This window comes from Hemicordylus capensis, chromosome 9, assembly GCF_027244095.1.
Source record: "Hemicordylus capensis ecotype Gifberg chromosome 9, rHemCap1.1.pri, whole genome shotgun sequence".
In the NCBI taxonomy this organism is placed as follows: domain Eukaryota; kingdom Metazoa; phylum Chordata; class Lepidosauria; order Squamata; family Cordylidae; genus Hemicordylus; species Hemicordylus capensis.
Window position 1 is genome coordinate 2,814,335 of NC_069665.1, and position 22,444 is coordinate 2,836,778.

General features: G+C 49.1%; 1 protein-coding gene across 1 annotated transcript in view; it reads left to right on the plus strand.

Annotated features, from left to right (window-relative positions):
• The window catches only part of PEPD (peptidase D), a 157,508-nt gene that overhangs the window by 51,090 nt on the left and 83,974 nt on the right, over window positions 1–22,444 (plus strand). The window contains exons 8-9 of the mRNA XM_053271169.1: window positions 7,891–7,966; window positions 11,192–11,238. Coding sequence (XP_053127144.1) covers window positions 7,891–7,966; window positions 11,192–11,238 — 123 coding nt within the window. The remainder of the gene's footprint in view (window positions 1–7,890; window positions 7,967–11,191; window positions 11,239–22,444) is intronic.

A 22,444-nucleotide genomic window follows, 5' to 3' on the forward strand; every position in this document is an offset into this window, starting at 1 on the left:
GGGAACGACCTAGGACTGAGCCACCTCCCGCCTGTGGGGCTCATTTGCATAATCCCACACCATTGGCTGACTCTTGGTCACACGGCAGTGTGACACAGGGTTGGAAATGGGCTTTGAGGTATTTAGACTCCTACATGATGTGATGCACTCTCTGTCTCTAAGACAAACACAAGCTGCTATGGCTCCCCAAATCAGCCGTTTTCCTCTTCACAACAGCCTCGGGGTCTACATAAAGGGAAAGTGGGCCCTTGAGTTGGTGTTGACTCCTGGCACCCACAGAGCCCTGGGGTTGTCTTTGGTAGAATACAGGAGGGGTTGACCATGGCCTCCTCCCATGCAGTATGAGATGATGCCTTTCAGCATCTTCCTATATCGCTGCTGCCCAATATAGGTGTTTCCCATAGTCTGGGGGACATACCAGTGGGGATTCGAACCGGCAAGTTCTTGCTCCCCAGGCATGTTACCTCCCATCATCCCCTGCCACAGCGGCCAAAGGGCATGATGGGAGTTGTAGTCCCACAACATTTGGGGACCCAAGCTTGAGAACCCCTGGATTAAGAACATAGGAAGCTGCCATCTACTGAGTCAGACCCTTGGTCCATCTAGCTCCGTATTGTCTTCACAGACTGGCAGCAGCTTTTCCAAGGTTGCAGGCAGGAGACTCTCTCAGCCCTATCTGGAGATGCTGCCAGGGAGGGAATTTGGAACCTTCTGCATGGGAGCATGCAGATGCCCTTCCCAGAGCAGCCCCATCCCCTAAGGGGAATATCTTACAGTACTCATGCATGTAGTCTGCCATTCAGATGCAAACCAGGGCAGACCCTGCTCAGCAAAGGGGATAATTCATGCTTGCTGCCACAAGACCAGCTCTCCTCCTCCTCCCAGTTTTGGTGCCAAGGTCTCAGAGTGCTTTCTAAGTATGGAAGCACTTTACAAAGCGGTGGTTGGGTTCAGGGCCACAGGGGCTTTGCTTCTCGGGGAGTCTTTCCCCCAAATTATTTCAGTGGCCTGTGGGTCATCCTTGCTAGACAAGGCAAGCTTTTCCTTTCCCTTTTGCCTCCATTTGCCAGGGGGCTTCAAAGCGTGTCCTGGGCTCATGACCTTTCTCCCCTACTTGATTGATTTGTTTGTCTAAAAGTAGCCCAGAAAAGTGCCCTGCCAGGACTGTGACCCATCTAGTTCTGCTTTCTTTGCCTAGGCCTGGGCGGTGGCGGGGGTGTTCTTAAAGAGTGTGTTTCTCGCTTCTGAGGGCAGCTCAGAAATATCAAAGGTTCGAGAAGCTCTGAAGCTGCCTTCTGCGGACTCAGGTCATGGGTCCGTCTTCCTCGGGGCTTGCTGCTGCTTTCCAAGATGTCTCTTTCCCAGCCTTGCTAGCTGAGGCCCCTTTTAGGTGGAGGTTCCAGGGTCTGAATTTGGCACCTTCTGCCTGCAAAGCAAATGCACGATAGACACCCCTCCCCTGGCAGCGACAGACAGTCTCCGTGGCCGAATTGCACGAAAGAAAACAGAATGCCAGCAAAGTACTTCTTGTTAATTTGCTGTAAAACCCGTTGATGTTAGCAATTGTGTAGGTACAAATACATTCATTATAATTAACACTATTGCGGCGAACGACCCAAAGGAGTATTCACTGAAAGTCTGGCAGATTGGGTAATGTTATATAAATGTCAGGCTATTATTACCTCCTTTTGGAATTCATTTTTAAAGCATTAATTCAAATGCGTTCCGTCGGCAAATTTATGGATTTTCTCTTTAATTACACTTGAATGTCAGTGGAGTTTGACATTAGCAGAAGCATGCCCAGCAGAACCCAAGCCCTAAAGTTTTATGCAGCGGTGGTACTGAAAGAATTAAAAATCAGGAAACAAGGTGAATACTGCTGGAAAATAAAACCCCTCTAATTAAAAATGGAGATGCTGTTAGCCCAGTTTTGTGAGGACTGAGTGGAACGATACATAGTGGGCAACACTTAGATTAAGACTACACTTGCACCCACAAAAAGGTTTCATAGCTGGGTGGAGTCGCGGGGATGCTCAGAGTTAGCAACATAGGAAGCTGCCTTCTGCGGAGTCAGACCCTTGGTCCATCTAGCTCAGGATTATCTACATAGTCTGGCAGCGGCTCCTCCAAGGTTGCAGGCAGGAGTCTCTCTCAGCCCTGTCTTGGAGATGCTGCCAGGGAGGGAACTTGGAGCCTTCCGCATGCAAGCAGGCAGGTGCTCTTCTCAGAGCAGCTCCCTCCCCTGAGGGGAGTATCTTACAGTGCTCACACATGGAGTCTCCCATTCAAATGCACACCAGGGCTGACCCTTCTTAGCAAAGGGGACAATTCATGCTTGCTCCCACAAGACCAGCTCTCCTCCTATAACAAGTTGTGCTGTTGTGCAAAGGTTTCTGAGGAAGAATTTCCCCAGCAGGAAGGACACCATTGGCTGCACATGCGCAAGGGTATGCACAACTTCAGACCCAGTTTACTGTATGTATATATTTATTTGCATTGATATCCCACTCTTCCTCCAAGGAGCCCATTGTGGTGTACAGGGTTGTGTCTATCCTCACAACAACCCTGTGAGGTAGGTTAGGCTGAGAGGCGCGTGACTGGCCCAGAGTCACCCGGAGAGCTTCGCGGCTGAACAGGGATTTGAACTTGGGTCTCCCCATTGCTTGTGCAGCACTATAGCCACTACACTGCGCGGGCTCTAGTTTGGACTTCAGCTCCCACCATTCCCAACCAAAGGCCACTCGGGCTGGGGATTATGGGAGTTGGAGCCCAAGAACATCTGAGGACCCAACTGTTGAGAATCCCTGATCCAGATGGTCTGCCTAGCCGCAGCTGCGTCGGACAGTTTCCCCACCCACATCATTCAGAAGCTGGGGGCGGGGGCCTCTGGCCAGGCTGCCCTGGTCCTATCCTGCTGGGTCCGGCCTGGTTATCACGCTCCCCGCCTCCAACCTTGTTTTTATCTAATCCACAGTTAAGAGATCAGGAGTGTGCCCAGCTCCCCAAGGAGGATAGGAAGCTCCTCCCCCCCCGCTGCCCTATTGGCTGGCTGCATCCTTTCCCCAGGGGGGGCTCAGCTCGTCTGCCTTGATGGCTGTTGCATTTAGCCTTCCTATATCGCAGTCTTGTTCTTCCAGCAAGCAGGCTTATTCCGCTTATTTGTCGCATACAAGCCTCTGTGGGTCTTTCCCTTTGCGACTCTAGCCGAGCCTCTGTTTATGGAAGTGTGCAGACTTTCGGGATGGTGGGGGCCCCCAGATTGCTGCTCTTTCTTTTTACCATGATATGGTAAAATCTGGGCTGTGTGAATCTGTTGTTTGTTTGGTGTCCTACAGTAAGTGTCCACGTTCCTGCAGCCTCCGGCTTGACTGAATGGAGAATGTGCAAATAGCTTGCTGCCATCACTCAGTCTGGCCGGCTTGATGGCTAACCTGTTGTAGAGAAAAGATGGGGCATGCTTGCGTCAGCAGAGTCTGGCTGGGGGAACTTAATTGCCAACGAGAGGGCAGGGCTCCGGGTTTCTTCCCACTGCAGAGCTAAAGGGAGCCGTGAGTGCTTCTCCAGAGAAGCGAGCTCCCAATATCAGGGCCAGGGCCCAGAGAGCTGTGAAAGTCGTTCTGTGAGCTCGAGGAGGTGTGGGGCTTTGCTTTCTTTGAATAACGTGCCATGTGGAAAGCCCCATTTTTGAAACCGAGTGGCGTTGCGAATGCAGTTTGTTCAAGAACAGAAGCACACTTGGGTGAGCTGATTGTATGCCCGCTGTCACGAAGGGAGGAAGAGCAGAGAATCCCACTGTGCTTACTGGCACAAGCAAAGAGGCCCCAAGAGGTTGCTAGCCTGCCAGCCCAAACGTAATTCTGTGCACCCAGGCTGGTCTCTCCTGACCCAAGGGCCCGAAAGCTGATTGCCAGTGAAATTCAGTGAAAATAAAATGGATGGCCAGGAGGTTTAGGACCAAGAAATTTATTTATTTATTTGATTGATTGATTGATTGATTGATTTATATACCGCCCTTCCAAAAATGGCTCAGGGCGGTTTACAATTAAAACAAACTTGCAAAACAATGAAAAGCTAAAACAAATTAAAAACAATAACACAACAATTAACAATTTAAAAACATTTTAAAACAAGAATTAAACATTGTCCCCAGACCCCAGCTCAAGAAGACACGTAGACTTAATATGGATGAAAAGGGCCACAACTTTATTAACTATTACACAGGCATGGCAGACTGGAAGACCAGGTGATTAATCACCCTTAGAGAACAGTGCGGGCCAATAGAAGCAGGTCAGAACTCTGAAGTCCTACCCATCACCCTACTGGGCGACACACCCTGGCTCGGGAATGGGCAGGTACGCCCCACTCAATTCCTTCAAAGCCAACCCCCCCTTCTGTAAGAGAGGATCTGGATACTTCTAGGCATTCTTCCACCCCGGACCGCGCAGCCCAAAGGTTGGAGAAGTCCTGAAGCAGGTTTCATGGCAATCATTATCCCCGTGCCGCACAGGCCACAAAGGAGCGATTAGCCAATCACCCTTTTACATATCCAAGGGTGCTCACCAATATTCTAACCCTCAAATTACCACCCCGTCCGCACTGTTACTGGAAGGAAGCACTTTTCCACACAGTGCATAATTAATCTATGGAATTCTCTGCCATGGGATGTGGTGACTGCCACCAACTTGGGCAGCTTTAAAAGGGGCTTAGACAGATCCATGGTGGACAGGTCTATCAATGGCTACTAGTCTGGTAGCTGTGGGCCAGCTCCAGCCTCAGAGGCAAGGGAAGAGAGCTGGTCTTGTGGCAGCAAGCATGACTTGTCCCCTTGGTTGCTTATGGATGGTCCGCATCCATAGCAGGGTCCGCCTTGGTTGCTTATGGATGGGAGACTGCATGTGTGAGCACTGGAAGAGATTCCCCTCAGGGGATGGAGCCACTCTGGGAAGAGCAGAAGGTTCCAAGTTCCCTCCCTGGCAGCATCTCCAAGATAGGGCTGAGAGAGATTCCTGCCTGCAACTTTGGAGAAGCCGCTGCCAGTCTGTGAAGACAATACTGAGCTAGATAGACCAAGGGTCACACATGTAGTCTCTCATGTAAATGCAAACCTGGGCAGACCCGGCTTCTCACAGGGGACAGGTCATGCTTGCTACCACAAGCCCAGCTCTCCTCCATCCAAATGCAAACCAAGGCAGGCCCTGCTCAGCAAAAAGGACCATTCACGCTCCCTGCCACCAGCTCTCCTCTCAAAGAGGGAAGTTTCAAGATGGTAGTAGTAATAGTAATACTTAACATGTTCCATTTATCCAGGAGTTCTTAAAGTTGGGTCCCCAGTTGTTTCACTACAACTTCCACCATCCCCCACCGCAGAGGCGGCTGAGGGAGCCTAAGGCCATTTCCTGAATTTCTGCCGGAGCTGGGATGTGAACTGGAGGCTCCCTATTTTGTGCATCGGTCTCTCAGCCCCTCTGCTCTACCAGCTCTCATCAAAAGGTGTGCTGGGTTCTTTGTCTAGGCGTTCGTGTGTTTAATACAGCTCTAAGCCAAAACAGTGTGGCCAGATATTGCTGTGAAGACAACCCCAAGGAGTCAATAGCTTTGGGCAGCAATGAATGCACATTACATTCCTGTGCTCGGACTTCCAGTTCTGTAACTCGAGAGATAGCAGGAGGCAGCCGTGTTAAGAGTTTGCCTTAACGACGCTCTGTGAAGAGTGCAGTGAAACGGAATGACACAGGCAGATCTTTCCATTCGTGGTGGGTCCGACAGAAGAGATAATCTCATGACTCTGCATCGAGCAGGAGCAGCCAGTTTATACATGTTAAAGAAGAGCAGATTCAATAATATGTACACACTGGCATAGGGAGCTGCCATATACTGAGTCAGACCCTTGGTCCATCTAGCTCAGTACTGTCTACACAGACTGGCAGCGGCTTCTCCCAGGTTGCAGGCAGGAGTCTCTCTCAGCCCTCTCTTGGAGATGCTGCCAGGAAGGGAACTTGGGACTTTCTGCATTCAAACAGGCAGATGCTCTTCCCAGAGCAGCCCCATTATCCTCCCAGGGGAATATCTTTCAGTGCTCACACATGTAGTCTCCTGTTCAAATGCAAACCAGGGTGGACCCTGCTTAGCAAAGAGGATAATTCATGCTTGCTACCACAAGACCAATTCCCCTCCATCCTGTTTCCTCCTCCACCCTGTTTCAATCTTGATTAGTCCTGTGCATTTTTACTCTGAAACAAGCCTTGCTGTGATCAGTGGGATTCACTCCCGTATACTCCCATGGAGCCGGACTTCCTCTTTAGGGAAAGACTTCGTTTAGAGCCCTGTTCTCTTAGAAGGTGGTGGTTGTGTCATGAGGGAGCAAGAGAGAACGTGCAGAACTTTCTCAGGAGCTTTGGAACAACAGTCCAGCCGTTCTGGGCTGTAGCTTGGTCTTAGAGCATCTGCTTTGTGTGCAGAAAGTCCCAGCTTCAATCCCTGGCAGTCTCTCCGGGGTAGGGCTGGGAAAGACTCCTGCCTGCAACCTTGGAGACCCGCTGCCAGTCAGAGCACGCAATACTGAGATAGATGGACCAGTGACCTGACTCAGTAAATGGCAGCTTCACTTATTTAGGGCTACTTCTGTAGCTTAGAGGTAGACCCCCTGCTTTGCCTGCAGAAAGTCCCAGGTTCAGTTCCCCCCAGGGAGGGCCCCTGAAATGTTGGAGAGCCACTGCCAGTCAGTGTAGAGTCAGTTCGGAACTAGCTGAAAGAAGGATCTGGCTCAGTAAAAGGCAGCTTCCTACGTGGGCTGGCTTAACAGATTGCCTTATTTCCCAAAGCTTGAAATGCATGGGGTTATTCAGTCTGTTCCTGTTTGTTCCTTAACCTTCTGCACTCCGTCTTCAGACTGGTGCACACTGCAGACCTTGATGTGTTCCCATAGTGCGCCCCTCCTCCCCTCCTCTCCGCTTCCCTTCTTTTGCTTTGCTCAACATTCTGCCCATAGTGGAGTTCTGTTGAATTCAAAAGTACTACAAGGAAGACAAGATCTTTATTGCGGCCCCAGACCAGCATTCTGCGCTGCGACATTTTCATTGGTCCTAATGAAGAATGTGCCACGTTCTACAGTGTACAATAGAGCATTGACGTTACGTTTCTGTCATCTTTTTCTCACTTGCCCAATGGCAGTTAATGCCACCATTTCTCTGAAGTGCAATTTGTGTCTGAAAGTGCACAAAGGAAGTGTATATTCCTGGGGGTCTCTTCCCAGTTAAGGTGTAAATAGTTCCCGTCCATCAGTCATTGAGTCTGCATTTGTGCTTTAGAGCTGTACCACTCCAGCTCTCCTGCAAATGCTGCACTGCAACTCCTGCCATCCCTGATGCTTGGCTGCTGTGGCTGGGAATGATGGGAGTTGTAGTCCATAAACAGCTGAAGGGTCGAAGTGGTGCAGCCCTTCTTTGGAACCCTGGAACTCCCTGCTGCGTTAGGCCAAAGTCCATCATTTCTGGTGCAAGAATCCCAGCAAGCATCAGGGACTCAGTGGCCCACCCCTGTGCTCCCCCACAGACCGGGCCCCACAGATCTTCCTCCTGTCCAGGCACACCACAGATTCCTGCTGCTTGTATCCTGCTCAGTTTGGCCAAACTGCAGCCTACACCCCCTGACTCAAAACAGAACAAAATAGTTTTCAGCTCATCCTACACAGAGTAAGTTAATGCCAGCCCAATATTTCATTTCCTCCCGTCCTCTGTTCTTGCAGTCTCATAATAGCCGCCTCCTTTTGAATCGCGTCTGGTTACTACAATTAGGTTACCTGGTTATGCTTTGTGCTCCGGACTTAATCATTGTTGAGCTGTCGGGAGAATTACTAACCTGATTTTCCCTTTTCTCCTTTTCCTTTTGAAGCCGCGTGATTAAGACAGACATGGAGTTGGAAGTCCTGCGCTATACCAATAAAATTTCCAGTGAAGCTCATAAAGAGGTAATGGATCTTTTACAGATAATAATTTTTTTGCTCTTTGTGTAACCGTAGTTTTCAGAGAATGTTCCCAGCTACCTGAATTGCTTGGTGGTAATAAAGTAATGGAAAAACTGGATCGAAATAAGGGAATAATGTCGCTCCTAATAGAACCCTATAATACACCTTGTGTTGCCCTTGAACAGGCTCTTGATGTTTAGGGAGCAAAAGGGCTGGGATGAGGAGAGGCCTATTCACAGGGCCCGGCTTCCTCAGCACCAGCAAGCCTTCTCCCGTGTGCCTGGACCTTGCTGGTCTCTTCCAGTTAGCACAGGGTCATTGGGAGACAGGTTCTCGTCTCGCTTCAGATGGCATTTTCCGGTAGCATTGTCTTCCAGCTGTAGGCCCATTCACAGATTACGTTAACACTCGTACAACAAGTGTACAGTCTACACAGGTTCAGGTGATGTTGAACACAGGTACACTTCCTTTTTGTATCATGAATTTGAAGGGCCTATATCTAGGTTCACTTTTACAATTAAGACAGGTACAGTCATTCATAACGCATGTTTGAGTATACAGACATCTGTACACTAATATAGCATAATATCTGAACTGGGCTACTGAGAGTCGGGTTTACGCATGCTTGTTCAATCCCTTTAAGTGGTTGCTCTTATATTTAGCTGGGAAGAGAGCAATGTTCCCTATGCATCCAGGCAGAACATGTTTTCTAGTAGCTTCTGGTGTCTTCCTGGTCATCTCCTCCCTACTTCTAGCCCCAGGAGAGGAGAGCTGGTCTTGTGGTAGCAAGCATGACTTGTCCCTTTAGCTAAGCAGGGTCCACCCTGGTTGCATCTGAATGGGATACTTGATGTGTGAGCACTGCAAGGTATTCCCCTTATAGGGGATGGAGCCACTCTGGGAAGAGCATCAAGGTTCCAAGTTCCCTCTCTGGCTTCTCCAAGACAGGGCTGAGAGAGATTCCTGCCTGCAACCTTGGAGAAGCCGCTGCCAGTCTGTGAAGATGATACTGAGCTAGATAGACCAATGGTCTGACTCAGTGTATGACAGTTTCCTATGTTCCTATGTTCCCTTTGGGACAGGGAATATCTCTCTCCCACCCCCAGCCCCAAATTTCTCTGCTGTGCAAACCTCTTTGCAAGTTCATCGTTGTTAAAAAGTGATATATGAATAATCATATTTGGGTTAGCCATCAGAGACCAGTTTTTGTTGTTTCTTCCTAAAACATGTTGAGGACCTTTTTGTTGAAAGTGGTAGAGTGATCATTTGCTCTCCATGAGTTTGTCTAATCCACTTTAAAAGGTGGGTTTCAGTGGCTAAAATCCTGCTTGTCTTGAGGCTGCCTCCAGGCTGAGAGGCGGGATGCCTCCGAATCTCTTTTGCAGGGGAGTGAGAGCCGGAGAGGGGGCCTGCCCTCACCTCTTGCCTGTGGGCTTCTCAGAGGCCTCGGTGGACCACAATAGGGATTGGATTTCTCTAGACAGCCTCTGGTCTGATCCAGTAGGGCTTCTCTTCTATTCTTGTCAACTCGCCTGGGAATAAAGACTACAGAAGTGAGCTTCATTTCATGAAAATAGTGACTTGCAGCACTTGCTAACTATCTTGGTAGTACACAAATCCTTAAGACATTGAGATATCATAAAGGTCTTTATTTCATCTCTGACAAATCAAAAATCAAAGCCAGCTGTAACACATGTGCTGGGGCACTGTGCTTCTTCACGGGACATTGTGGAGAGCATGCAGAGATGGGGCAGCATAAGTCGGATTTTGCATTTTGCCCACCTGGAAGGTAGCCACTCCAAATGATGTTGGGGGGAAATGCGATCCTTGACAGCAGAAGGATTCTTCGCCGTGAGCCCATTTCCCTCCCTTTCAAAAGAGGAAAATTGGCCATGTGGCATGGGGAGGGGAGTGCTATTCAAGAAGGGTGCACCCCAAGATCTTTGGGGCATGCAGTACTGAAGTGCAGGGGCGGCCCTTTTATGAGGCGAGGTGAGGCAGCCGCTTCAGGGGGCAGATTTATTTATTTAGTATGTTTGTGTACTGCCCTGAACTTTCATCTCTGGGCAGTTGAAGCTCTTACCCTAGTCTCCACAGACATGCAGGACCTCTGTTTGGCTCTGCAAACTCCACAGATTATCCAGGCAGCTGCAGTCTCCATTTTTGAAATTGAGAGCTGAGTCCTGCAAGGATCCAAATAACTATCCCAGAATGCATTGCACTACCAGACTCTGGAATGCTCTCCCGGAATGCTATTCGCTCCTCGGTCTCCATCACAGCTTTTAGATAGCATGTTAAATCCTGGCTTTTTACCCAGGTTTTTATATGATTGTCTCTGCTGCTGCTCTTTGTATTTTGTACTGTTTTTATGCTTGTGTTTTAAATTTCTGATCAGATTTGTTTTATATTTTTAGCTCAATATTTTAATTGTGGTTTTTTTTTTACAATATTGTTTTAAAATTCTGCTGTAAGCCACCTTGGAATTGTTTTAATGAAAGGCGGTATATAAATTTAACAACAAGCAAGCAAACAAACAAACAAACAAACAAACTTGTTGGGGCACCCGCAAGGCAACAAGATGCACCCCCCCCCGGCTATTGAAGTAGCTTTCTGGGACCAGTCTTACCCTTGTAAGGAGCGCCTCTCTTCACACACCTTGCAAAGCTCACCAGAAGCACAAGGAGAGAAGAGGTGGCTGCTGGCCCCCTTTCCTCCCCCCAACCCCCATGCCACTTTCAAAGCTTGGGAGGGTTGCTTTGGAAAGGAGGCTGGCCCCCACCAGGGTCATGGGATCCAGCAGCATCTGGGTGTGCTTGGCCTCAGCTGCCAGCATCCTTGGCGTCCCTGCTGCTGAATGGTCTGGTTTTCTGGGTCTAGGCTAGGGATTCTCAGCGTTGGGTCCCCAGATGTTTTTGGACTTCAGCTCCCATAATCCTCAGCCCCATTGGCCTTTGGTTAGGGATTATGGGAGTTGAAGTCCAATAACATCTGGGAACCCAACGTTGAGAATCTCTGGTCTAGGCTGACCTCACAGGCTGTTCCAACTCCCCACCATGCCTGGTGAAAGTGCACAGTGGCTGATCTTTGTGCATGATCTCCGTTGAACTCCCAGGTGCCCCAACATGTCCATGGGATATTGCAATGAGCAGTTTCTCCTGAAGACCCTCCCCCTCTAGTTAGAAGTATTTCTTCAATTTCTCAGGGTGCATCTCATGTTTGTGTCAACAGGTAATGAAAGCTGTAAAAGCAGGCATGAAGGAATATGAGCTGGAGAGGTGAGTGCCTTTTCGACATCTGTGGCACCTTTATTGCAAAGTATTCTTCTGTTAACAGGAAATGCAGCCAATGGGGCCAGATGACACTGATTTAATGGCAATTACATGAGCTCATTTCGAGGTTGTGTTGGACATATTATTTTATTACATGGAAGGCATTTCATTTGTATTATTAGATGGCGCTTGATTACTTCTAGGTATGGTTTAAAGCAGTATAATTCTCTTTGCCGACTCTTTATGTAATTTACAGAAACTATACCTAATAGCCATTATTATTGCTTGATAGCATCCAATAAAGCAGCTTTTTATGGGTGTGAATATCACAGTTATGCCTGTTACGTACATGAGTATTTATAGGCACCATAAAATGTCCTGGAGTGTTCTGTTAGCTCCTTGCTACAGCTGGAACAAATATTGCTGGCTTTGTTTATGTATTTCCATTTCTGTTTGCTGTGTCACTTTCCTTGGTGATAGTTCAGCTACCTCTCAATCCTGCCCACATCTGTGTTGCTTTGCTTCTTGGGATGGAATGGAATGTGTGTGGAATGGAGCTGGCTGAGTCTGGACTCCCGGCATCCTTGTGACAACGAAGGGAAAGCAGGGTGCTCGCTCAATTAAAGAGTAGGCCATTGGATAAAAATTCATGTCTTAAAATCTGCATCAATTTGCAAGCAGATGAAACAATAGTTTTGGAGAAAAAACTATAGTAGTATATTATAGTAGTATATTATAGTAGTAGGCACCATCTTGGAATTTCCTCTTGCGTGAGAACTGGGGGCAGAATGGTTGAAGGTGGGATGCTTTTTCTCAGATAGTGCCTGCCACTGCTACTTTGAGAAGTTCCTTTTTTAAAAAAAAAAAAGTTGATTTTTTAAAAGAAAAAAATGTTAGCTGATTTATCAGGGTGCCTTGTCTGTCTGTCAAGAGGCTTTTAATCAATCAACTTAGTCGAGTACATGTTTCAGCTGTCCTAAAAGGAACCAAAGTTGGATAAAGCTTAGAGGAACTTGCAAAAGAAGTCTGTTGAGGGGGATTTTAGGGCATTGCTCTTAAAAGACCGGAAGGGGGCAAGATTGGAAGGACTCGACTTCCTTGCCTTGTACAGGACTTCAGGTGCCTGCTTAGGAGAACAAAGGAATTCTTGTTTGTAAATATCCAATGAATATTGGATTTAGAAAAAGCAGTTGTTAAAATAAATAAGTTGTTGTTGATCAATACTGGGGCTCCGTGAGTTTTATAAACCAGTGGTGGCTAAAGGGGCTACATGGCCAAGGGTAGCAGTGGAGCATATTCTAGGTACATATCGGGCAGTATAAAAATGTGGTTGGTAGATAGATGGATGGGTAGGTAGGTAGGTTTAAGCCACAAATGGCCCAGGCTGTGTGAACAAATCGACACCAAGGAAGTCTAAATTCTGAGACTCGGATAGACATATTCAAAGTGAGCCCGCTTGTGTGCTTTCTTCTGTCTTACTGCTTTTTCCCCCTGGGAAAGGCCGGGCACCGGGCAGGTCTCTCCCCCCCCCCCAGCCACTGGGCCCCTTTCAGTCCTCTCTGCTGCTTGCTTCTGTTGGAGAAAAATGTTGGCGCGGAGAGTCCCTCCTGAATCTGCGTAGCCAGACTTGAGGCCTGTTTCTTTCACTGCCGTGCTAGAGGGCGGGGTCGTGTTGGGGAGGGGGTCCCCACAGCCCAGCGGCAGAGTCCCCGCTCCAGTCTCCGGCAGCTTCTCCAGATAGACCTGGGAAAGACCCCTGCCTGAAACTCTGAAGGGCTGCTGCGAGTCAGAGCAGGCAGTCTGGAGACAGAGGCACCAAGGAGCTAAGTATAAAGCCGTTTCCTATAGATTTGGAGGGAGGACCCACAGCTCGGTCAGAGAGCCCCTGCTTTGGATGCAGAAGGTGCCAGGTTCATTCCCTGCTGGCAGCATCTTCAAGAAGGGCGAAGGAAGACTGCCTCTGCAACCTCGGAGAGCTGCTTCCTGTCCTTGTAGAACAGGGGTAGGCAATGTTGGCTCTCCTGCTGTGTTTGAACTACAACTCCCATCATCCCCAGCCATAAATAAATGGTGTCTGGGGGTGAGGGGAGTAGTTGTCCATCAACAGTTGGAGAGCCAAGGTGTTGAGCTCAATGGACCCAGGGCCTTTCTCTGGCTAAGGCACCATCGTGTCCTGGAAACTGGCTTTCATGTGGTCGGTTGGTTTCCCATCCCGAAGGCTGTGAGTGTTTAGTGCGGCGAGAGATGTGTGACGTGAATGTCCTCCTCCTTTGCCTCTCCAACCACAGGCTAGCATGGAGACAGAATAGTAGCTGCTTGTCTTGGTGGATAGGCTGAATATTGATCCCGCACTTGAGAACATCAGAACAGCCCTGCTGGATCAGGCCCAAGGAGGCCCATCTAGTCCAGCATCCTGTTTCTCACAGTGGCCCACCAGATGCCGCTGGGAAGCCCACAGGCAGGAGTGGAGGGCACGCCCTCCCTCCTGCTGTTACTCCCCTGCAACTGGTACTCAAGAGGCATCCTGCCTCTGGAGCTGGAGGTGGCCTATAGCCCTCTGACTAGTAGCCGTTGATAGACCTCTCCTCCATGAAGTGATCCAAGCCCCTCTTCAAGCCATCCAGGTTGTTGGCTGTCATCACATGATCAGAAAGTAACTTGTTCGGAGGTGGGGAGTATAGCAGGTGTGTGTTGTGCTGTCTTTTGGAGTGGAGTGGAGGAAAGGACCAGGTAGCTGTTCACAGAGACTCTGTATTGCAGGAAGCGGGGCTGGGTAATCCTAGGATTGGAGAGAATAGGGCTTGGGGGTCCCAATGGGGAACCTCTAGTTCCATGACCCCATAGAAACCATCGCCTGCTTTATTCCAGCCTCCGAAACCTCGCTCCAGGAAGAAGCTGGGCTTATCCGGAACTGTTAAGCTGCCATAAATAAAGCCAAATCAATAATACAGTAGAGTAGAGGGCTGGCGTCAGGTTTAACTGTGTGTGCATTCAGCTCTCCTGCTTTTTATGGCTTGGTTTTATTCGGCTTTAATAAAAAATTTGTTTGACTTTTAGGGGACAAGTAAATTGTCTGTAAAAGGGCTAATGGGACGCAAGACTGTGGCCCCCGCCCAGAGTTGCTCAGCTCTGTGCAGTGATTGGTGGGCAGCCGTTGCGCCTAGGATGGCATGTTGCGCTCTAGGAGTCGGGTTGCTCCCTCCCCCGCACTTGCACCCGTCATGGGGCAGATCTCTGGGAGCACCCAGGGAGTTGGTCACTTGGTTGGTACAGCCAGGTGGATGAGTTGTATTTTATTTTATTTTATTTTATTTTATTTTATTTTATTTTAACATTTATATCCCGCTCTTCCTCTAAGGAGGCCAGAGCGGTGTACATGGTTATGTTCATCCTCACAACCACCCTGTGAGGCAGGTCAGGCTGAGAGAGAAGTGACTGGCCCAGAGTCACCCAATGAGTTTCATGGCTGAATGGGGATTTGAACTCGGGTCTCCCTGGTCTAGTGGAACCAGCAAGTGCAGGTGGCGCTGTGGAGGCCAGGCTGCTTTTGCATGTTGTTCAAGTCAAGGCCATCCCTGACCCAACCACTACCTTGCTAACTGGGCAGAGAGGCACATTTCAAAATGGTGCCCCTCTTGGATTCTGAAGGGGAGAGCAACTGGCCCCATTCAGCACAGCACAGTATCCCCCACAGTGGCTGTTGCTGGGTCTCCCTTGGGTTTCCTGTTAGAATGTGAAGTGCCCTCAAAACTTGATGATGATGATGATGATGATGATGATGATGATGATGATGAAGAAAAACAGTATATAAACATCTTTATATATAACCCGTGGCTAATCCCATGCATGGCAGCTCTTGCTAGAGTTCGGAGAGCTGCCGGATAGGATAGCGACGGAGACAGGCGGGGGGAAGAAAATGGTGGAGGCGACGGCCGGCCGGCGAGCCCAGGAAAACAATGGTGCCGTGGCCAGGTGGAGAAGTCAGGGGCAGTGGGTGGGCAGGGAGGAAGAAGGAAGGAAACAGCGGCAGAGGCGGGCGGGGGGAGGAAGGAAGGAAGGAAGAGGCGGAGGTGGGCAGCCAGGTGGGGAAACGACGGCGCCGGTGGGTGGGCAGGCAGGTGAAAATGGCAGTGGGCGGTGGGGAGGAAACGGCATTGGGGGCAGTGGGCGCGCGGGGAGAACTAGAGGCACAGATGCTCTGCACCCGGCCCAGCTAGTTCTTAATAATCATCCTCTGGAGATAAAGATAAATGCACTGTTTGATGCCTACTCTGGGAAGAGGAGAAGCAGACCTTTAAAGGGGGCTTAGGCAAATTCATGGAGGACAGGTCTGTCAGTGGCAACTAGTGTGGTGGCTGTGGGCCACCTCCAGCTTCAGAGGCAAGATGCCACTAAATACCAGTTGCAGGGGAGCAACCGTAGGAGAAAAGGCATGCCTTCACCTCTTGCCTCTGGGCTCGCCATTGGCATCTGGTGGGCCACTGGGAGAGAGGATGCTGGACTAGATGGGCCTTGGGCCTGATCCAGCACAGCTGTTGCTATGGTCTTAAAGATTGATGTTTTGAGTAAAAGCAGTGCAGGAGTTTCGGGGCCCTTGAGGAACATCTGGGGTTTGGGGTGGTACAGTGCCAGGGGCCCCACCTGCCCCCATATTCCAATAACTGTACTTATGACCCTTTCAGGATCCACATCTATTTCTCCCTCCCTCCCTCCCTCCCTCTCTCTCTTTCTGCAAGCCATCTTCTTTATTTTTATTTCTCTATGTAAACTGCTATGGGAACATTTGTTGAAAAGCGACATTGAACGGCAGTGTTCCCTGTAAGAGGGAAACCCAGATGTTGTTGACTACAGTTCCCAGAATCCCAAGCTGCAGTGGGCATTGGCTGAGGATGCTGGGAGTTGTAGTCAACAACATCTGGGATTTTCTGTTAGAAGGAACACTGGTTAAGGGGAAGATAAGCAATTATTTCCCCCCTCACCACCACTTCATCTTTGAATCTCCTCCCCCCCACCACCCCACATCCACTTCCAGGGAGGCTTGTCCCAATAATAAGTCTGTCTTGAGTATTCTCCAGTGGGGCCACCCACCCAGCATCCTAATGCTGAGCTCCTCTGGGCTGCACCCCACCCCTTTCCTGCCTTTAATCTAGTCATAGATCCCCCCCCCAAAGAGACTTTATCTCAAAAGTCTCAAAATAAATGATGTAAGTGGGATGAAGGAAATCAGAAGCTGCAAGGTCTCAGCTCTGACTTGTTTAAAGTGGCAAGGCTGTTAATACAGAGACCCACGTGCACGGTTCTTCCCCGGCGTTTGAGATTTATTGCATAGCTCTGCTCTCTTTCCTCTCCCTGCCACCCTGTTGCATCTTCACAGCTTGAGTGGCCGGATTCAGTCCTTTTATTCAGTATTCTGTTCAGTGTCATCCTTGGTTTCTAAACCGGGACTTAGGCTATCAGAGAAGTCCCTGCCATATCTGTCGGTGTTAGATTTCCATATCTGTGGAGCTCTCTTACGGATTATGGCTCACACCTTTCGTTTATCCCTTTTTCTTTCTTTCAAGAGCACAGAAAGAAAAAGGCACGGACCCAAAGAGTGACTAGCTGAGGCTTTTCCCCTCCTGTGATTTTTCCCTTCTTTCTGTTTGTGGAACTTGTAGCAGATGTTACTGTTTAAATATCCTGACTGCAGTTGTTCAAATATGTTAATGTTTGAAGTTAAAGGGCAAAGTTTTCATCTTCAGGATAGTTCTGAAATTCTTTTCAAGTGCTGCAAATCCCAGCCAGAATTAGAAATAGCCTTCTGACGTTCAGAAGTGCCAGAGCTTGTATTCTGGCAGATTGAACAACAGGTGAATTCTTTTAACAATAGTTCCTGACATGACCACAGATGTTGCATTGTCTTCTGACCTTCACAGAAATGAGGCCTGTTGAGTTCAGGATTTCATTTCAAGCAGACAGACAGCCTGGGGGAAATTGAAGATTGGAGTATGTCGGCAGGTCTTTAATAGCCAGTTCACCATTCTGCTTCCTCTGCTGAGATTAGAAAGGATTCCTGCACATGCTTTCCTTTCAAGGAACTGAAAGCTAAATCATTGCTTGCTGTTTAGCCATCCTAAACATGGGAGGAGAGCTGGTCTTGTGGCAGCAGGCATGATTTGCCCCCTTAACTCAGCAGGGTCTGCCCTGGTTGCATATGAATGGGAGACTAGAAGTGTGAGGACTGTGAGATATTCCCCCCTGAGGGGATGGAGCCACTCTGGGAAGAGCATCTAGGTTCCAAGTTCCCTCCTCCCTGGCAGCATCTCCAAGATAGGGCCTGGAGAGACTCCTGCCTGCAACCTTGGAGAAGCTGCTGCCAGTCTGGGCAGACAACACTGAGCTAAGGGGACCAAGGGTCTGACTCAGGAGGAGGCAGCTTCCTCTGTTCTTCCTTTAAGAGCAGAACTAAATGTTATAAGAAATACAGAGCTGACACCAAAGTCCCTGGAAGGAACCTGGAACCTAGCTGCTCTTCCCAGAGTGGCTCCATCCCCTGAGGGGAAGATCTTCCAGTGCTCACACTTCTAGTCTCCCATTCAGATGCAACCAGGGCAGACCCTGCTTAGCTAAGGGGACAAGTCATGCTTGCTGCCACAAGACTCGGAAAGCAAGGGCCTGCTCTCCACCCCCACCCCCCGCCAAAGGCTCCCAGCCTCTCATTGTACACCTTGTACTCAACTGTTCTGGCTTGCCAAAGAAAAGAGCAAATTTCAGTGCAGCGGGAAATGACTTGCCTAGCGAGCAAGAGATTGCCAGTTCGAATCCCTGCTGGTATGTTCCCCAGACTATGGGAAAACCCCTCTATCGGACAGCAGCGATATCAGAAGATGCTGAAAGGCATTGTCTCAAACGGCGTGGGAGGAGGCAATGGTCAACCGCTCCTGTATTCTACCAAAGACAACCACAGGGCTCTGTGGGCACCAGGAGTCGACAACCCAAAGGCACACTTTACTTAAATTGGGCTAAAAGAGGGACATTTCAAATACAGCGTTGGTAACTTCTCCTTTGTAGGTCTGAAAACCCCTGAAAGAGAGGGAAGGAGGAAAAATGCTCCCCATGTTGCTAATAATATCAATCCATCGTTTTATTACAGTCTGTGACCAATCACGAAGCATCAAAAACAGCATTTCCTTATATACCAAAAAAAGTAAAAATAAGTAGAATACCAAAAAAGAAGTACTAATAACAGCAATCTAAATCCTAGAAGGAATGCTGATAACATTGATCATTGAGCCCATTAAAAACATTATTAGATTTCCCCTTACTTTAACAGTCCATTTTCATGAGTTGTTTTTGTATGTTACAGAGAAAAACGTTATTTGAAAGAGTGACATCTTGATATAAAAGTAAAGTAAATATCATACTAACTTTTTGTAGCCTTGCAGAGGTCCACAAACATTTTTACTGAACTGCTTATACAGTAAATTATTTAGGAACATAGGCAGCTGCCTTATATTGAGTCAGACCCTTGGTGCATCTAGCTCAGTATTGTCTTCACACAGACTGACAGCGGCTTCTCCAAGGTTGCAGGCAGGAATCTCTCTCAGCCCCATCTTGGAGATGCTGCCAGGGAGGGAACTTGGAACCTTGATGCTCTTCCCAGAGCGGCTCCATCCCCTCACGGGGGAATCTCTCACAGTGCTCACACTTCTAGTCTCCCATTCATATGCAACCAGGGCAGACCCTGCTTAGCTAAGGGGGCAAGTCATGCTTGCGACCACCAGACCAGCTCTCCTCCCTGCCTTAAGTGGGGGTGAGCGTATGCCAGTTATCTCCTTATCTCCAGGTCACCTGGAGGCAAATCTTGATTCGCCACCTTGGAGCCGGTGTGTAGCTCTTTCCAGTCTTGACTTCCTGTACTGCAAATGCTCCCGCCCTAACTCATCCATGCAGCCTGCATTGTCAAGTGAGGAGAGCTGGTCTGGTGACAGCAAGCATGAATTGTCCCCTTTTCTAAGCAGGGTCCACCCATGTTTGTATTTGAATGGGAGACTAGAAGTGTGAGCACTGGAAGATATTCCCTTTCGGGGATGGGGCCGCTCTGGGGAGAAAAGAAGGATCCAGGTTCCCTCCCTGGCAGCATCTCCAAGATAGGGCTGGAAGGTGCCTTCTAGCGAGTCCTTAAGGGATGGAGCTGCTATGGGAAGAGCAGAAGGCTCCAAGTTCCCTCTCTAGCATCTCCAAGATAGGGCTGAGAGAGACTCCTGCCTGCAACCTTGGAGACTCTGCTGCCAGTCTGTGTAGACAATACGGAGCTAGATGGACCAAGGTTCTGACTCAGTATATGGCAGCTTCCTATGTTCCTATGAGTCTGAGCCTTGGTCCATCTAGCTCAGTATTGTCTGTACTGACTGGCAACGGCTTCTCCCAGGTTGCAGGCAGGAATCTCTCTCAGCCCTGTCTTGGAGACTCTGCCAGGGAGGGGACTTGGAACCTTCTGCATGCAATCCATCCATCCACCATCTTTATTACAGTCCAAGACCGACATGTGCATGCAAGCAGGCAGGGGCTCTTTGCAGTGCAGTTGTATTCCACTGACCCTTTGGCCATCTAGCGCAGTGCTGCCTTCTGTGGTTGCCTTCTGTGGCTCTCTGGGGTCCATCCCACTCCTGCTAACTGGGGTTCTTTAACTAGGAGATCGATGCCTGCAATTGAACTTGGCTTTTTCTGCTTTTGAAAGACTGAACTCTGGTCGAGTTTCCTCACTTTATCCTGATTTAGGACCTTGGTTCCGCTCAATTCTTTTTCCTCGCTTTGCACCCAAGATCTGGGTTGTCTTCCAACATGGGTCTAATTTACCTTTACCAACAAGGAGTGAAAATGGCAGGTGTGTGGGCCTCTTCCCCCTCCAAAAAGGCGATGGGGCGTTATGGCGGCCTCCTTGGCTGCTGGTTCTCCTCTTCCTCCCCCTCCTCCCATCCTTGTGGACCGGCAAAGACCAAGATGTGCCCCCGACTGGCCTTGCTTGATGCTGCCTTTCCAGGCCAGGCAACTGGGGAGCTCAACAGTTTGCACACGTCAAGCCCCGTCTTCCTGCTTCCGCAGATCCCGCATAATTGAGCTCTGTGGGTGCAAATGTCGACAGCTTTCAGAGCAGAATGTCCAGAATATTAATTTGGTCCATTAATAATAAGCTGTCAGATGCGCCTACCTTTACACTCCGCTCTCCCCCACCGAGAGGCAAAGGAGAGTGAAGGCAGCTCTGCTCACTCACTGGCCGGCCCAGCCCCTGCTTGCCACAAAGCCTTTTCGAAAGTTAATGTGGTGACCTTGTCCACCAACTTTTATATGTTCCTACAGTTGGAGGCCTCCAAGCCACACTTCAGCTGGTGGAATGCAGCTTTGAATGATGCATAGCCGCATAGGTTTTGCTAGCATTGCACAGTGGTGTGCACACATTTTGATCCTGGGTGGCAGGAAAGAGAGAGAATTTTTTCTCCACCTCTCTCAATGCTGGAGAGAGAGGTGTGTGTGTGTGTGTGTGTGTGTGTGTGTGTGTGTGTGTGTGTGTGTGTCTTTCACCTAGTAACTCTCAGTAACTTCTGGACAGAAGAATGGGGAGGAGGGCATGCATTGTCCCCTTTGCTAAGCAGGGTCCACCATGGACCCTGGAGAGGAGAGCTGATCTTGTGGTAGCAAGCATGGCTTGTCCCCCTAGCTAAGCAGGGTCCACCCTGGTTGCATATGAAAGGGAGACTTGATGTGTGAGCACTGGAAGACATTCCCCTTATAGGGGATGGAGCCACTCTGGGAAGAGCAGAAGGTTCCAAGTTCCCTCCCTGGCTGCATCTCCAAGATAGTCCAGGTGAGATCTAACGAATGCAGAGTAAAGTGGCACGATTCCTTCTCATGATCTGGATTCCTCTGATTACCAGTTGCAGGGGAGCAGCAGCAGGAGAGGGGTGGGTGCCTTCATCAGTTGCCTGTGGGCTTCTCAGAGGCAACTGATGTGCCACTGTGGGAAACAGGAAGCTGGACTGGATGGGCTTCCTTGGGCCTGATCCAGCAGGGCTGTTCTTGTGACACTCTGCCTCTGTTAAAAAGCTTCCATGCTTTTGTTTCAGTTGCATCCAATTCCTGGCTCAGTAGTTCAGCTTATGTACTTCTAAGAAACTGAGTAAGACCTTTTCTCACGTGCAGTATAGTATAATCCTATTTCCTCGTGTTTTTCTCTCAGTAAGACCTTTTCTCACCTGTCCAGAAGTTCCCCATCCTATACTTGTGCATGTGCTTTCTCTTACGTCATTGCAAGATTTCGCATTTGTCTCCGCTGAACTTCATCTTGTTTGTTTCGGTGCAACATTTGAGCTTGCCAGGATCGCTTTGAATCCTGGTTTTTGTCTTCCGAGATATTGGCTATCCCTCCAGCTCCATGTTGGCTACAACGCTGATAAGTAAGCCCTGTACTCCTTCAACCAAGTCATTTGTAAAAAGGTTGAACGGCAGAGGTCCCAGGACACAGCCCAGTGACTTGATAATGGATACGTCCCTCTAGATCAGGCTGCTCGACTTAGCCCCTCCCCATCTGTTTTTGGACTACAACCACCATAATTCCCAGTCACAGTGGTCAGGGTTTATGGGAATTGTAGGCCAACATATGCAGGAGGGCAGAAGTTGAATAGCCCTGCTCTAGATTGACATGGCACTTGACATTCACGAGCAATCTTTAAGCACAGTCTCGACCATCCAGCCCCAGCCAGGGGCGTAGCAAGGTTGGAGTGGGCCCAGAGACATGATTTTAAAATGGGTCCCCCCTCACTGAAGCTCAGCTCATGAAGTAAAGAAATCTTAAATGAGGCTGAATAGTGATAACAAAAAGCATAGTTATTTTTTTATACACACACACACACACACACACACACACACACACACACACACACCTATGTGCCACAATAGAACATCATCCTAATTTTTTTTTTAAGGTTTTGTAAACTGTGGAAGATGCCAGTCATTTAATGGTACTAGAGAAAGACTTGCTGTTCTGGTAACTCCAGGTCTTAACACCCACATCAATTTTGGAGGATGGATACAACTGAAGGAAGCCCGGGCGGGTGTGTGGCTGGGGGAGTCAGTCATGTGACTTGCCTCTGGGCACCCCCCCCAAGGCAGTGGGCCCCCAGACAATTGTCTCCCCTTGCCCTATTATCGTTGCGCCCCTGGCCCCAGCAGAACA